This window comes from Panthera leo, chromosome B3 (genome assembly GCF_018350215.1).
Source record: "Panthera leo isolate Ple1 chromosome B3, P.leo_Ple1_pat1.1, whole genome shotgun sequence".
In the NCBI taxonomy this organism is placed as follows: Eukaryota; Metazoa; Chordata; class Mammalia; order Carnivora; family Felidae; genus Panthera; species Panthera leo.
In genome coordinates this window covers 45568150-45585254 of record NC_056684.1, presented here as the reverse complement: position 1 = coordinate 45585254, position 17105 = coordinate 45568150, and the positions used below count along the sequence as shown (strand labels likewise).

At 36.3% G+C, this 17105-nt stretch overlaps 1 protein-coding gene across 10 annotated transcripts in view; it reads left to right on the top strand.

Annotated features, from left to right (window-relative positions):
- Positions 1-17105, top strand: part of RNF111 (ring finger protein 111) — a 126928-nt gene that overhangs the window by 77034 nt on the left and 32789 nt on the right. For all 10 annotated transcript variants that reach the window (XM_042941885.1, XM_042941892.1, XM_042941888.1 and 7 more), the window contains exons 3-4: positions 13188-13314; positions 16788-16951. In XM_042941885.1, the coding sequence (XP_042797819.1) occupies positions 13188-13314; positions 16788-16951 (291 nt within the window). The remainder of the gene's footprint in view (positions 1-13187; positions 13315-16787; positions 16952-17105) is intronic.

The following is a 17105-nucleotide window of genomic DNA, read 5'->3' as shown; positions in this document are numbered from 1 at the left end:
ATTTATTTAGCCAGGTTATGTTGGTGAATATTTGCTGAATTGAACAGCCTTGTATGTACAGTTTTGCATACCTATGCAAGCATATCTTGAGGAATAATTTCTAAAAGTATATAGGAAGTTAACATGCATTTAAAAATTTGCTAGTTATTATCATCAGAATGCCCTCCAAGGAGTTTTCATCAAGTTCCTTTACCTTCCAACAGTAGATGATCATGATGATAGTAAAAATACCTACTAGCCCTTTTTGGGTATTTACTCCATGCTGGTAATGTTCTGAGTGTCTATATGTATTTCTCATTTCACCCTCCCAGCATTCTTACGAGGTGTCTTCTGTTATTATCACCCTCATATTACAGATAAAGCCTTTGTAAAGCCACTTTAGAATGATTTATATTCAGAATTAACTGAAATATTGATGGGACATAGTTCTATTTTCAAGAAATTTCAGCTCTCAAAAACTGACTTGGATTCTTAAGAGAAGGGTTTTTCTTCTAGATTTATTTTTAGGGCTGGCTTTCTGACTCCAGTTCTGGTACGGTTTTGTGTGTTGGGAATTAGGAGAGGGTTGGAATATCTCAAATTTTAATTAGATTTATCTACTATAATAATATGATTTGTATGGATGGGTATTAGTTACTCTGGAGGTGCTAGGACAAAATTTTCACCCACTATCCATCAACACTTACTGGCTACTGCTACAGTGAGCTGATGGAAAGAATGTTTGATGTGTTATTTTGTTGTATCGTCAAACTCTCTAAGATGTAACAGTTGTATATACTTAACTGGTTTTACCAAGTCATCTAAGAATGAGTTGTCAGTACCTTATATTGTATAACAAGCATTAGTTCCGATGTTGTAATCAGTAGATTTCTGGGAAAACCCTATTTACCCCATCCTCATTAATTGTTTTTTAAATTTATTATGGCTCTCTTTTTAAGCAAAGGAAGCCAAAATGATATGTGACTTAGGTTGTTAGACTTTGAGTTATTCCCAGTTGCCAGTTAGTTGAGAATTTATACATCCAGTTTTGTACCTGATAATATTTGCCAAGAGCTTCAGATACTTGAAAATAACCTAATAGAAGCTAAATTTGAGAGTAGATGTTAAATTTTAGTGACATATTTCTGTGATCTGTTCAGTGAACCTTATCTGAACTGCTGCTTAAATTTTTATATAGTCCTTGTATTAGCACTGGAAAATGCACATTTATTTCCCAGTTGTTGCTGTTTAATCTAATGACTGTATTTTTATTCACAGCTTAAAATATGTGTGTGTGTGTCTGTACACACACACACACACACACACACACACACACGTATATATCCAATAGATACATACTCATATTTTCCAGTTGCATGCCATACTGTATTGCCTTAAGTGTTTTAAGTTTACTTTTAGGGGCACCTGGGTGGGCTTGTGCATTCATGCCTTGCATTGGGCTCCACAGCCTGGAGCCTACTTTAAAAAAAAAAGTTTACTTTTAAACTTTAAAAGATAACCTTTAAGATAAATTTGAGGGGCGCCTGGTTGGCTCTGTCAGTTAAGCGTCCGACTTCGGCTCAGGTCATGATCTTGCAGTCCGTGAGTTCAAGCCCCGCATTGGGCTCTGTGCTGACAGCTCGGAGCCTGGAGCCTGTTTTGGATTCTGTGTTTCCCTCTCTCTCCGACCCTCCCCCGTTCATGCTCTGTCTCTCTCTGTCTCAAAAATAAATATAAACATTAAAAAAAAAAAGATAAACTTGAAGATAACCTTTGGAATTATAAAGTCCTAATAACTAGGAGTTATATTTGTGAAAATTTCTTTTCCTCCTTTTCCAGATAGCATTGATAGAGGTGGGTTTTTTTGTTGTTGTTGTGTGTTATTTTTATATGGAAATTTTTCACACATAAAAACAGTTATACATACATAATCTAGCTTCAGTTTTCAACATTCTGCCATTCTTCATCTCTCACCCCTCAATTTTTTTTTTCCCCTGGAGAATTTCAGAACAATTTCTAGATACCCTACCATTTAAGTTATTTTATATATTGCATATTTCCTGCCAACTGGTATTTAGATCTAAAAGCTTGATTTAATTTAACTTCAGGAACACTTCCTTGGTTGTGCTGTGTATTTCCTATTGTATCACTTGTTAAAATTGATTAGAGGGTTCTGATGGTGTCATTCTGATCCTTCCACTCTAAAGTTCCCCATCAACATTTCATGTAGTATTAGCAACAGCTTTGATGATCTTGCCCAGATCCGTTCTTTCATTTAGGGGTTGCAAAATGTTGACTTTCTAAATCTGTCATTCTGCTTACATTTGTTAATGAAGGTTCTTCTACAAAGAATTCTTCAACTAACTGGTTATTCTGAAATGAGGTCCATATGAGAAAGGCAAGATGGATGCTTGATTTTACCACTTTTCAGAATGAATTGGTGCTCTAGCAGTATCCAAAGAGGAGTTTTCATTTTCAGGTATCATTATGAACTCATGGGTTTTAGCATAGTTGATGTATAGCAATCTTTTTATTCTGTTTGATGTTCAAATAGTTTCACCTTTGGCCAGTGGGAGCATCTTCAAGTTGGGTTTATGTCCTTTTGATACCACCCCAGTGGTCTTTGACAAGATGGTCTCTGATAAAACAGGATGGTCCAGATCCATAGTTTACATTTCCTGCCTCAAACCTGGAAACAACCATTTTTTAAAAACTACTCCTCATTTCCTTTCATTGCTGAGTTATAGTTAGAGGCTATAGACTGGGAATTAAGGTGTTTGTTGTTCTACTGAGTTATTACTGCATTTCAGCATTTTTCTTTTAATGTTTATTTACTTTGAGAGAGCGCTAGTGAGGAGGGTAGGTGCAGAGAGATGGAGAGAGAGAGAATCCCAAGCAGGCTCTGCACTGCTAGCGGAGAGCCGAGCATGGAGCTTAAACCCACAAACTGTGAAATCGTGACCTGACCCGAAACCCAACAGCCAGACGACCAACCAACTGAACTACCCAGGGGTCCCACTTTTCAGCGTTTTTAATGGACAAAGTTAGGAATATAAAGATTTTAGAAAGAGATAAATCATTAATTTTTATATGACTATTTCCATTGAAAGTTTAGGATTAGGGATTTTTATGTAAACTTCTGTTTTATATTTGGATCTCTTTACTCTTACATTGAAAACTGTGATTCTTAATAAATTAACAATCGCTTTTTGGTTTTATCCTATACATACTATAAATACACATAAGTGAACATTCATAAATGAATAAAAATGAAAATATTTACAATTTACAATATTACAGTTATTACTAACAGCAATGTTAATAAAGATTTTTTTGGGTTCCTTTTTGCTGTTGGTCAGTCTTCTTTGGTTATGCCATTGATTTAATATGCATTTAGGTTCATTCGTTTCAGAGTTTTTCTTTCTTTAAGGTATTTGTTAAAAGCTTTAATTTTGCTTTTTAATTATGTAAAACATTTACTTGGTTACAAAGTAAAAATTTTTTGTAATTAAAAAAAAATTACTTATTTTGAGAGAGACAGATAGTGTGAGTGTGGAAGGGGCAGAGAGAGAGAGAGAGAATCTCAAGCCTGATGTGGGGCTCGAATTCATGAAACTGTGAGATCATGACCTGAACTGAAATCAGGAGTTGGATGCTTAACTGACTGAGCTACCAGGCGCCCCAAAGTCAAACCTTTTAAACAGGATTGTATTCACTGAGCTCTAGTTTCCCACCTCTGCCCTATCTTCCTATCTTTCTCTTTCTCACAGATAAGCGTTTTCATTACTTTTTAATTTTGTTATTCCATCTTTTTTCCTGTACAATAATATAAATAAATATGTGTATTATTCTCTCTCCTCTTACCAAAAATATGTTTGTTGATTTTTTAGTTAACAATATGTAAAATTGTTACAATATAGAGAGATTATAGAGGAATTAAATCTATATTTCATTCCTTTATTCATTGCTTTTCGTTTTATTTTTTTTTTACAGCTTTATAGTATTCCATTGTATAGTTATACCTAAGGATGTTCAGCCAGTTTGTTGGTGAATAGTTTACAGTCTTTTGCTGTTATAAACAGCACTGCAATGAATAACTTTTGGTATATGTTATTTAATATTTTTTGCCATTGTATCTTTGGAATAGAATTCTAGGAGGGGATTGTTGGGCCAAAGATAAATGCATGTATTATTTTTAAAATAATAGCTAAATTTCTTTCTGTGTTTTTGATGCCCACCATCAGTATTTGAGAGTGCCTGTTTGTCCAAAGCCTTTCTATCAGAATTTATTGTCAGATTTTAGATTTTTGTGTCCGTGTGATAGGTAAGAAATAGTATGGCAGTATATTTTTAATTTTTTAAATAAGTAATGTTGCATATCTTTTCATATCTTTAAAGGTAATTTTATTTTTTGTGAGCAATCTGTTCGTATCTTTTGCCTGTTTTTCTATCAGGATATTGGTCTTCATTCTTCCGCTCATTTTTAGTGCTTTATATATTTTATAATGGGATACAGAAACTATATAATCACACATTTCCCCCAAATTGGTCATTAGTCCTTTGACTTTGTTAGTGCTTTTTTTTACCATACCAGATTTTTTTTTTTTTTTGGCCAGTCAAATTTATTGACCTTTATCTTTACTATTTCTGGGTTTTGAATCATAATTAGGAAAGTTTTTCCCACTGCAAGTCAATGAGAGAAATAACCCATTTTTCCCCCTGCTCTTCCCCTCTCTATTTACTTTTTATTTTACATTTAAAGCACAGATCTATTTGATGTTTATCCTCATGTACAGTATGAAGAATAGATCCGTTTTTTTTTTTTTAATGTGGCTGTCCAGTTGTCCCAAATCACTAAAAGGTTTCTTTCTCCTGTTGACTTGAGATACCATCTTTGTTATATGTTATATTTCCATAGACATTTGGACCTATTTATGGAGTTTTCTTTATGTTCCATTGGTCTCCATATACTTGAAGCACACTGTTTTAATTATAGACACTTAGGTTTTCTTGGTTATCTTTGCCTGTTAATTCTTCCAAGTGAACTTACCTTTTTTTAATTTTTAATTAAAAAAATTTTTTTTGTAATGTGTACTTATTTTGGGGGAGAGAGAGTACGAGTGGGGGAGGGACAGAGAGAGAAGGAGACAGAATCCAAAGCAGGCTTCAGGCTCCAGGCTTCAAGCTGTCAGCCCAGAGCCTGACACAGGGCTCGAACTCAAAAACCATGAGATCATGACCTGAGCCGAAGTAGGACACTCAACCGGCTAGACCACCCAGGGGCCGCCCCCCCAAATGAATCAGAGTGTTTATCTGAGGATAGTGGTAGTGGGGAGACATATAAAGGTATTGTTATTGGGATTTTATTTGTTGGCTAAATTAGAGTGAACTGACATATTTAGTATTTTGTGTATTCCTTTTCAAGATTATGGCATTTCTTTTCATTTGTTGAAGTCTAGTTCTGTATCTGGCAGGGAATATCTTATAGCCTTTTTTAAATTTTATTTTTTTAAGAAAACAGCTTTATGGGGACACCTGGGTAGCTCAGTCAGTTAAGTGTCTGACTCTTGATTTTGGCTCACGTCATGATCTCATGGTTTGTGGGTTTGAGCCCCGCATTGGGCTCTGCACTTACAGTATGGAGTCTGTTGGGGATTGTCTCTCTCCCTCTCTTTCTGCCCTTCCCCCACTCTCATGCTCATGTGCTCACTCTCTCTCAAAATAAAACTGAAAAAACAAAAACAAAGCAGCTTTATTGAGGTATAATTTACCTACCATAAAATTCATCCATTTTAGGTATGTGATTCAATGATTTTCAGTAAATTTAGTGTTGTGCAACCATCACTACAGTGTGGTTTTACAACATTTCCATTAATTCCAAAAGATCCCGCCTGCTCGTTTGCAGTTAATCCCTGTCCACCCTTCAGACCTACACAACCTAATCTGTTGCTGTCTCTAAGACTTGCCTTTTCTGGACATTTCCTATAAATAAAATATAATATGTGATCTTTTGTGTCTGGCTTTTTTCCCTAAGTGTAATGTTTTTGTGGTTCATCCATGTTGTAGCAGCTATCAGTGATTACTGTCTGTTTACTATTTAGGTTTTTTTTGTATTATTCCATTAGATGGGTGTACCACATTTTGTTTACCCATTTGTCAGATGATTGACATTGAATTGTTTCTGGTATTTGGCTATTGTGAGTAATGCTATTGTGAACTTTTGGATACAAATCTTCCTGGATATGTATGTTATCATTTCTGTTAGCTAGATATCTTTGTGGATATGTATGTTTTCATTTCTATTGGCTAGATAACCAACAGAAAAATCCCAAAGAGGAGTCAAAGTTAGAGCAACAACTTCTGTAAGTTTGTTACTGCAAAAGACAGCAGTAGTAGCAAAAGCAGCTAGTAACAGGAAGATGCTTTTAATAGTAATTAGCACCAACATGTTGAGTACTTACGGCACTGTAATGTAGTTTATATACAGAGTATGAGTTTTAGGGACACCTGGGTGGCTCAGTCAGTTAAGCATCTGACTTTGGCTCAAGTCATGCTTTCACAATTTGTAGGTTCAAGCTAATAGCAGAGCCTGGAGTTTCCTTGGGATTCTGTGTCTCCCTCTCTCTGCCCTTCCCTTGCTTGTGCTCCTTCTCTCTTAAAAATAAATAAATAAACATTAAAAAAAAAAGTATGAGTTTTAGAATTGAAATTAGGTTTGAATTCTGAGTGTTGCTTACTATTTCACAAGTCATTTAAACTTTCTAAGTTTCAGTTTCTTGATAGAACTAGACATACACAATATTGTGTATGCCACAAAGTATGTGCCCACAAATTGGAAGCTATTCTTTTTTTCTTTAAAATGTATTTATTTATATTGAGAGAGAATATATGCACATGTGGGAGGGGCAGAGAGAGAGAGAGAGAGAGAGAGAGAGAGAGAGAGAAAATCCCAAGCAGGCTCCACACTGTTAGCACAGAGCCCAGTGCGGGGCTCGCACCCACAAACCACGAGATCATGACCTGAGCCGAATTCAAGAGTAGGATGCTTAACTGACTGAGCCACCCAGGCACCACCTGGAAGCTATTCTTATTATTCCAGGTACCCCTGGAAGCGTCATGCCAGACTTAAGACAGAGGAACCAGGGTAACCAATGGTTATACTGGCTGACGTTTCTTATAGATGTTGCCAAGACAATCTGTGATCTCTTGTCAGGGAATAGGAATGGTCACTGAGTTAATGAAGAACTCTGTCAGTGAAGCCATTATTTTTGTAACCATTATTACAGTACCCAACATTCTTTCCAGGCAACAGCCTGTTATTTTTCTCATGATGGTTTTCTTTTCTTCCCCTCATGATGTTTTAAAAGGTACAAACAACATAAGTAATTTTAAAAGAAATAGTTAAAATCGCCTATAGTCTTACCACTCTAATGTCTTAGCTGTACTCAAGTTTCTTGTCCTTTAATATTTCTAAATGTAAGAGTCAGTGTGAAAATAAAAATGGTCCAATAAGAAATGACCAGGTTTTCTTTTAAGCAATATTGAGGTTTAACTTCATACTTTTAGGTTCCTATTTCCTTTAAATTTGGTTTCAAATAATTGTCATTCTAGAAAAAAACACTAGGTTATAGATGCCAAAATCTTGCTTATTGAGATTATTATTTAGTTATATGTATTATGTTCAAGTTATGCTTGTAAAGTTCCTTTTTAGAAAAATATTTAAGCAAGAGAATAAGACTATCAGTTACTTATATAGCCTTTAGTTACAGAATCTGTGTTCATAGAAAATTATATAAATTGAATTTTAATGCATTAACAAAGCTATCTTTGTGTCACTTATCACTGGAACTTCAAAATGTTACATTTATGTTAGGTTTTGCCTAATTGCATATAAGGTATTTATAATCTTTGGTTGTTTTTTTTTTTTTTTATAGGTTTTTAAGTTAGTTTCATGTGTGCAATACATGGAGAGAAACCAGTAATAAAGCTTATATGCAGGTGTAGCTTTTTTCCCTATAGAATGGTAATGTCCAGTTGGTGGGTTAAAATAAGGGAAGTATTAAGAATCTATGATGTTTTATTAATATATATAATGCTTTTAGTTTTTTTATAAATTTTTTTTTTCAACGTTTATTTATTTTTGGGACAGAGAGAGACAGAGCATGAACGGGGGAGGGGCAGAGAGAGAGGGAGGCACAGAATCCAAAGCAGGCTCCAGGCTCTGAGCCATCAGCCCAGAGCCGGACGCGGGGCTCGAACTCACGGACCGCGAGATCGTGACCTGGCTGAAGTCGGACGCCCAACCGACTGCGCCACCCAGGCGCCCCGATGCTTTTAGTTTTAAATATAAAATTCTCTTTGTACTCCTGCCTTAAGCCACGTCATGTGGTTGATTATGAAGGAGGAATTGGAAAAGTAATTTTTAAATTGAATATAGGATATTATTTTAAATAGCCACTCAAGTGCTATTTTTTTTTCTTTCCCTATAAGATAGACATAGGCTATTAAAAAATACATTCTACCTCAATATGTCTAGGTGTATAATCTTTGGAACTTAGAAACTACTTCTGAAGTAACTTTCTCCAAATCAGATCATTGTTCATTGACTGATTTGCTGGTGCCTGCTCTCTTCTCCTCTTTGAAGTATCAGAGAGTACATTGTAGATCTTTGTCATGGGCTTGTACCTCTTCTAGATACTGGCCAGTTTTTGAAATAGTGCATATGTTTGATAATGTACAGCTGTATTAGAGGTGAAATTCAACGTTTCCAAGGAATGGCACCTTGGGTGAAGGAATAGATTGCATAAACCCCACAATGAAAGAAAGTTGAACGTTTGTTGTCTTTGTGTTGATAAGCAAGAGTTCGCTAAAAGTTGGGTAAAAATAAATATACAGTATCAATGGTATACCTACATACTAGGAGAAAAGAACAATAAAGGGAACTGGGGTGCCTGGGTGTCACAGTCAGTTAAGCATCTGACTCTTGATTTCGACTCAGGTCACTATCTCATAGTTTGTGAATTTGAGCCTGGACTCAGGGGTTCTGTGCTGACAGTGTGGAGCCTGCTTGGGATTTTCTCTCACTCTCTCTCTCTCTCTCTCCCTCCCTCCCTCCCTCCCTCCACCCCTTCCCCTTTCCCTCCATCCCTCTTTCTCACTCCCTTTCTCTCTGTCCCCCTCTCTCCCTCTCCCTCCCCCTCCGCTTCTCCTTCTCCCTTTCCCTCCCTCCTCCTCTCTCTCTCTGCCCCTCCCCAGCTCCTGCGTGCTCGTTTGCCCGCACGCGCGCTCTCTCTCTCTCTCTCTTTCTCTCTCTCTCAAGATTAAATAAATTTAAAGAAAAAGAATAAAGAGAGCTCATTTACAAGAGAAACAAAGTCTCTAAGAATAATCTTTTTCAAATTTTCTTTAATGTTTGTTTATTTTTGAGAGACAGAGCACAAGGTGGGAAGGGGCAGAGAGAGAGAGGGAGACACAGAATCTGAAGGAGGCTCCAGGCTCTGAGCTGTCAGCACAGAACCCAACACGGGGCTCGAACTCACAAGTTGTGAGATCATGACCTGAGCTGAAATTGGATGCTTAACCGACTGAGCCACCCAGGTACCCCGAGAATTAAAGACTTTAAAAAAAAATTTTTTTTCAACGTTTATTCCTTTTTTTGAGAGACAGAGGCAGAGCATGAGTTGGGGAGGGGCAGAGAGAGAAGGAGACACAATCTGAAGTAGGCTCCAGGCTCTGAGCTGTCCGCACGGAGCCTGATGTGGGGCTTGAACCCACGAACTGTGAGATCATGACCTGAGCTGAAGTCCAGCGCTTAACCAACTGAGCCACCCAGGCGCCCCGAGAATTAAAGACTTTTATGCTTCAAAAGATACTGGGGAAAAAATGAAGTCATGCTACCATCTGGGAGAAAATATTTACAAATAATGTATCTATAAAAGACTTGTATTACAAATATATAAAGAACTCTTACAACTCAACAATAAGACCAAGGTCCAAGTTAAACATGGACAAAAGAGCTGAACAGACACTTCATTAAAGTGACTAATAATAAGCACTTGAATAAAATGCTCAACATCAGAAATGAAAATTAATGAGATACCACTATACATCCACTAGAGTAGCTATAATAAAAGGCAATAATAATGATTGGTGAGAATGTGGAGAAACTGGAGCCCTCGATTTCCTGGTGGGAATGATTTGTCAGTTCCTTAAAAAGTTACACATAAATTTATCAGAGTACCCAGAAATTACATTTGAAAGTATTTACCCAAGGGAAATGAAAGTATATATGCAAAAACTTAACAGATTCATGTTTATACCAACTTTATTTGTAATAGCCAAAAGTGACAAAAATCCAGAGTCCATCAACAACAATATGGATAAACAAATTGTGGTATATTCACATGATAGGACACCACTCAACCATAAAAGGAAATGAACTATTGATACACACAACTACATGAATAAATATAAAAATAATACACTGAATGAAAAAAGCCAGACACAAAAGTATATGTAATGTATATAGAACTCTTGAAAATACAAACCAAACCATAATGACAAAATGCAGGTCAGTTGTGGGAGTGTATGCATGGACATGGAGGGATGATGATTTGACTGTAACAGGGCATACAGGATCTTCCTAGGGTATTGGAAATGTTCTAAAATTGGATTGAGGTGATGGTTATGCTCTGTAAATTTACTGACATCAGTGAAGTATACACTTAAAATGGGTGAAATTTTTAGCTCTCAGTCTTCTTATGGGGAAATTCTTTTCAAAAACATGACATGTAAACTCTTGGCAGAGCTTGATGTAGATAGGTAATAGTAATGAAGAGAGACAAAAGTTTTTAAAAAGATTAAAAAAAAAAAGACCGTGCCACATTTATGAAAAATACAGCAAGGGAAGAAATGGAACGGGACGTGTGTGTGTGTGTGTGTGTGTGTGTGTGTGTGTGTGTGTGTGTGTGTATGTGTGTGTGTTTAACCATCTTAACCATTAAAAACTTTTTTTTTTTTTTTTTAATTTTAGAGAGCACGCAAGTAGGGGAGAGGGGGGCAGAGGGAAAGAGAGAATCTTAAGCAGACTCCATGCTTAGTGTGGAGCCCAATATGGGGCTCAATCCCACAACCCTATGATCATGACCTGAGCCAAAATCAAGAGTTGAATGCTCAACTGACTGAGCCACCCAGGCGCCCCTCCTTCTTAACCATTTTTAAGTGTACATTTAAGTAGTAGTAAGTATATCCACATTGTTGTGAAACATAATCTCCAGAACTTTTCCTCTTGCAGTCTGAAACTCTATACTCCTTAACTCCCTTTTCCCCTCTCCCTTAAGCCCTGGTAACCACCACTTTACTTTATTAATTTGTCTGCTTTAGTTCCACACATAAGTAGAATTAATACAGTATTTTAAAATTTTTTTGTAACTGGGTTATTTCACTTAGCATAATGTCCTGAAGATTTGTTCTTGTTGTAGCATGTGATAGTTTGTTCCTTTTAAAGGCTGAATAATACTCCATTGTATGCATATACAGTATTTTGTTTATCCATTCACACATTGATGGACGTTTAGGTTGTTTTCACCTTTTGGCTGTGAGCTTGGGTGTGCAAGTATCTCCTTGAGACAAAATGTGACTTTTATTTTTATCCTTTTTTTTATTCACATATTTTTAAATATTTTGTTTTTTTAATTTTATTTTAGAGAACGAGAGAGAGAGAGAGAGAGAGAGAGAGAGGTAGCGAGGGAGAGGGACAGAGGGAGAGAGAGAATCTTAAGCAGGCTCCATGCTCAGCGCAGAGCCCAGTGCGGGGCTTGATCCCACAATCCTAGGATCATGACCTGAGCCGAAATCAAGAATAGGATGCTCAACCAACTGAACCACCCAGGCAGCCCAAAATGTGAATTTTAAAGTATGAAAGTCATATCTTAGAAGCTGTTTAAAAAAAAAACAAAACAAAAAAACCCAGCATTACCCTGACATAAGAATCTTTGTCAAAGGGGATCAATAGATGGCATTAAAATATAACCTAAAACACGTAAGAAGATTTAAGGTAGGTATCAAAATTTAATAGAGGAAAATGAATTTTTCAGTAAATGGTTGGGGATAGCTAATTACCCATGGAGAGTGAGTGCCAGATTCTATTTATAATCTTATCTAATACCATAAACAAAAATTAGTTCTAGATGAAGTCAATAATTAAGGAAACACATTGAACAAAATATAGATGTATCTGTCCTCTAAATAAGGATGCACTTTACAAACTTAGAGCAATTTAGAAAAGAACTACAAAAGAAACGACAGATTTCATAATTTAAAACCAAAGAGTTGGGGTGCCTAGTGGCTCAGTCAGTTAAGTGGCCAACTCTTGATTTCAGCTCAGGTCATGATCTCCTGGTTCGTGAGTTCAAGCCCCTGCACCAGGCTCTGTACTCACAGCATGGAGTCTGCTTTGGATCTTGTGTCTCCCTCTTTCTGCCTCTCCCCTTTGCTCTCTCTCAAAAATAAATAAACGTTAGAAAAAAAATTTTTTAAGTAAGTTAAAAAGAAAAAGCTGCTTTGTATTTCTTAAAAGAATACCATATCTCATAAATAAAATCTATCTTGGGTAAAATTAATAGCAAATATACTATCTTTATTTTAGATATTAAAGAGTTATTCTAGAATGTGAATATCTTATATAAGATCTTAATACCTTTAGATATTACAGGATTAATATTTCTATATAAGATCATGCAAATTAATATGGAAACCACTGGGGTGCCTGGGTGGCTCAGTCGGTTAAGCGTCCGACTTCGGCTCAGGTCATGATCTCACAGTTCGTGGGTTCGAGCCCCGCATCGGGCTCTGTGTTGATAGCTCAGAGCCTGGAGCCTGCTTCGGATTCTGTGTCGCCCTCTCTCTCTGCCCCTCCCCAGCTCACAGTCTGTCGTCTCTCCCTCTCTCAAAAATAAATAAACATTAAAAAAAAATTAAAATATATGGAAACCACTAAAAGTTGTAAAGAACAAATCATAAAAGGAAATAAACATGAAGATGCACAGATTAAGAGAGTAAGTACTGTTTTCACTATGTATGTTTAGCTCTGGTCTTTAAAAAAATTTTCTTTTGACAGGTAGGATTTTTACTTTTATAATGAATTTCATAGCCTTCAAAGTAAAAGTTTTTGTCTGTTAGTTTAAAACATTTTTCCTTTTTGTTTCCAGGAAGTATTGATGAAGATGTTGTGGTGATTGAAGCTTCCTCCACTCCCCAGGTCACTGCCAATGAAGAAATTAATGTTACCTCAACTGACAGTGAGGTGGAGATTGTAACAGTTGGAGAAAGCTATCGGTATGATTTTAATTCCTGTTTGCAGATGTGAAGTTTTAAATGTAAATATTTAAACATTTGTGCTGCAGATACTTGGATTCTTTTACCCTTTTTTTTTTTTTTGAGACCTCATTTGAGCATAACCAGATTAGTGGTCTTCAAACCAGGTTTCATTAGACTCACCTGGGAAGATAATAAAGTAAAATTGTTCCCTGGATCATATCCCGGACCAACAGAAAAGCACTGCAAATGTACAATGGGAGTTAAGAGTTAATGCTGCAGATAAACAGTAGTTTTACTTAGTGCTTTACAAAATTTAGTTTGTTTTATGATTCAGAGTTCATGAGCTTCTTTGAGTTTTAGATGTGAATAAAACATAAGTATTAGGAATGGTACTAAAAGTAAAAGTAGTGAAAAATATTAAGGAGTATTGGTATTTATGTATTCATTTTTGTTCTAATCTATTTCAGGATTTCATTGATAGCAGTGAAATTTGTGCTATTAGGGCAATGTAGTATAAAACATATTTTTGTAATTTTTTTGGTCCTTCACTCAGTAATTTTATCTAAACCCTGAACTAAAAAATGAATGAAAATGAATGAAAAAATGAATGAAAAAGGAATGACAATTCCTTGATAAATAACTGGAAATAATATTGCCCTTTTGTGAATTACTTTGACCAAAAAAAAAGAAGAAAAAAAAGAAAAGAAAAAGGAAAAAAGAAACCATAACACTATTCATTTTGTGCTTTAGATGATTACAGATATTGATACAAAAGGCAATCAAGTGTTCCTTTATTCCATTTGATATGCCAAACTAATCTATGGATGAACCTTGATTTTTGTGTTGGGATGAATTTAGAAATGCATTTGCTCTTTGTGTTTTAATTTGTGTTATTTATTAATTTTTTGTTTATTTTGGAAGCATGTTACAAACATACTTAGAATGTGCTTCTCCATTTGTACTTTTCCATTGGCGTGCCGCTTCTAATGGCATGGAAGAGAGCACTCTATAATGTATCTGTTTCAGTTTTAAATGATTTTCCTAGACTCAAGAAAATTAGTACTCCATGGTAGGTGCCACAGTTACCCTGTGACTGTACGTAGTGCTTGATACAATACTACTCAGTTTTTATGAGCTACAAGGATTGCTGAAATGAAGGACCTATCTTTGTGGAACTGGAGATCTTTCTTGTCATGGAGGTGCTTAATGTTTAAGCAGATGCATTTACCATAGTAATGGACCACGATCTTGAAAAAGACACACAGTGCTCATGACCCGTATTTATTTTCCTTACTGTTAAACGGGATTTTAACTTTGTCACTGTTTAGCTGGCTTTCGGTCTTTCCTCTCTGAGAATGCATCCAGGGCCTCCTGGTTGGCTCAGTCAGTAGAATATGAGACTCTTGATCTCAGGGTTGTGGATTCAGGCTCCGTGTTGGGTGTAGAGTTTGCTTAAAAACAAGATCTTTAAAAAGAGAGAGAGAAAGAATGCATCTGTGTTTCAGATTCTTTAATTTTAGGATTTGACAGTTGTCACTAATCACAGGGACCACTAAGGCCTCTGTGAAAACTATTCCTTATACATCAGGTTTTTAGTATAATATTTGAAGGTTTCATGAACTGCAAAGTGGACCTGGAACTTTAATGTGTTCATTAAGAGCCTCCCAGAAATAATAGACTATTTAGTCTCATTACAGTCTCTTGGTTTCTCAAGAATTTTAAGTTGTGATCTCTCTTTTCATCCAAAACCATTTCATCCTGAGACATTTGTTTACTATCATGCCTTGATCTCCACAATTCTTGCTGGAATGCAGCGTCTTTTTTTGCTGTGTCTCCAGAATTCACCTTTATACTCCTGGTTACTTGAGAATTTCATTTTACAATTAGAGCTTTTTTCTAAATTCTTAGGCTCTACAATTCATTTTCAGCCCCGGTTCTTTTCTGAGTGGTCAAGCCTACATCCCTGATGACTATATATTAACGGATCTGGTTCACCCTTTCCATACAAGCTGACAATAAGCTTCTTTTTTTTTCTTAAAGATAATTTTTTTTTTTTTTAATAATCTCTATACCCAACGTGGGACTTCAACTCACAACCCCAATATCAAGAGTTTCATATTCTTCCAAATGAGCCAGCTAGGTGCCCCTGACAATAATCTTTAAGCAGTTTTACATTCAGTTTGGGCAAGAGGAAAAAAATCAACTCATAAGCCCCACCTTTTTAAAACACTTATTTTTCTCCTGAATCTTGAATAATATCCCTCTGAACCCTCAGTTCAGACTATTATACTGAATCCTTGAGTTTTTTTTTAATACTTAGAGATAATTTAGTGGAATACAACACGATGCACTTAATAAAAGATGATATCAGTGTTAGGTGTTGAGGGTTTGTGGTTACATGCTTTAAAAGCATAAAGTGGGGGTGCCTGGGTGGCTTAGTCGGTTAAGCATCCAACTTTGGCTCAGGTCATGATCTCACAGTTTGTGGGTTCGAGCCCCGTGTTGGGCTCTGTGCTGACACCTCAGAGCCTGGAGCCTGCTTCAGATTCTGTCTCCCTCTCTTTCTCTGCCCCTCCCCTGCTTGTGCTCTCTCTGTCTCTCTGTCTCTCTCAAAAACAAACAAAGCATAAAGTGGCTCAAACAAGTGATGTTTCTTATGACTACCAAACTAGTAAACTAGCTGTAACTATCCTTACCTGTCCTAATCCCAGAAAATCTCTGGTGCCTTGAATCTTTAAAAAAATTTTTTTTCAAATGTTTATTTACTTTTGAGACAGAGACAGAGCATGAGTGGGACAGAGGCAGGCAGAGAGGGAGACACAGAATCTGAAGTAGGTTCTAATCTCTGAGCTGTCAGCACAAGGCCCGACATGGGTCTTGAACCCACAAACCGTGAGAACATGACCTGAGCTGAAGTTGGATACTTCACCAGCTAAGCCACCCAGGTGCCCCACCTTGAATCTTTCTTAGGACAATACCGGAAACTTATCTTGGTTTAGGACTCTCAAAGCCATGTTTTGCAAATTCAGTCTGGATTCAACATACAAGATTGTGTGGGTGTTATTTAATGTTTAACATATTGATGTTTTTGTTACTTTACCTGTGGTGAATAATTTCAGGTATTAAATAAAATGTAAATACTGGATTACAACCCGGTGAGTATTCAAAATAACCATTGAAAAGAGAGCAGCATTCTTGAAACAGAATCCTGTATTTTATACCAGTGATTGGTCTCACATATCATTTCACATATTCTCAGGTCAGTTGGTTGGTGAACATTTGTTGAACATTTCATTCAGCAAATGTTTTATTGAATGCCAGGCATTGTGCTAGTCATAATTTTTAATTCTGTTACCATTATTTCCTTGGAGAAGAAACTTTATAACTTGAACTTCACAACATGTTTTGTAAGAAAGGCTTATGATTTCTTAAGAACTAAAATTCTTGTTCATTTTTTTATGTTTACTAATTTAATATTGATGTCATTTAAGGTCTCGTTCAACTCTTGGACACTCCAGATCTCATTGGAGCCAAGGTTCAAATTCTCATACAAGTCGGCCACAGGAGCCACGGAACCGCAGTAGGATCTCTACTGTTATTCAACCCTTGAGGCAAAATGCAGCAGAAGTTGTGGACCTTACTGTTGATGAAGATGGTAAGTTGGATTAGTAACAGTGTAGAATTAGGAAGAGAACTGATAAAATCAGATACCTTTGAAGCTCCTAAAATGAAACTCCTGCCACTTCCTGTTAATATTATTAAACTACTGGAAAGTTTTTGGATATTCTAATCTTATTTTTCACTTGATA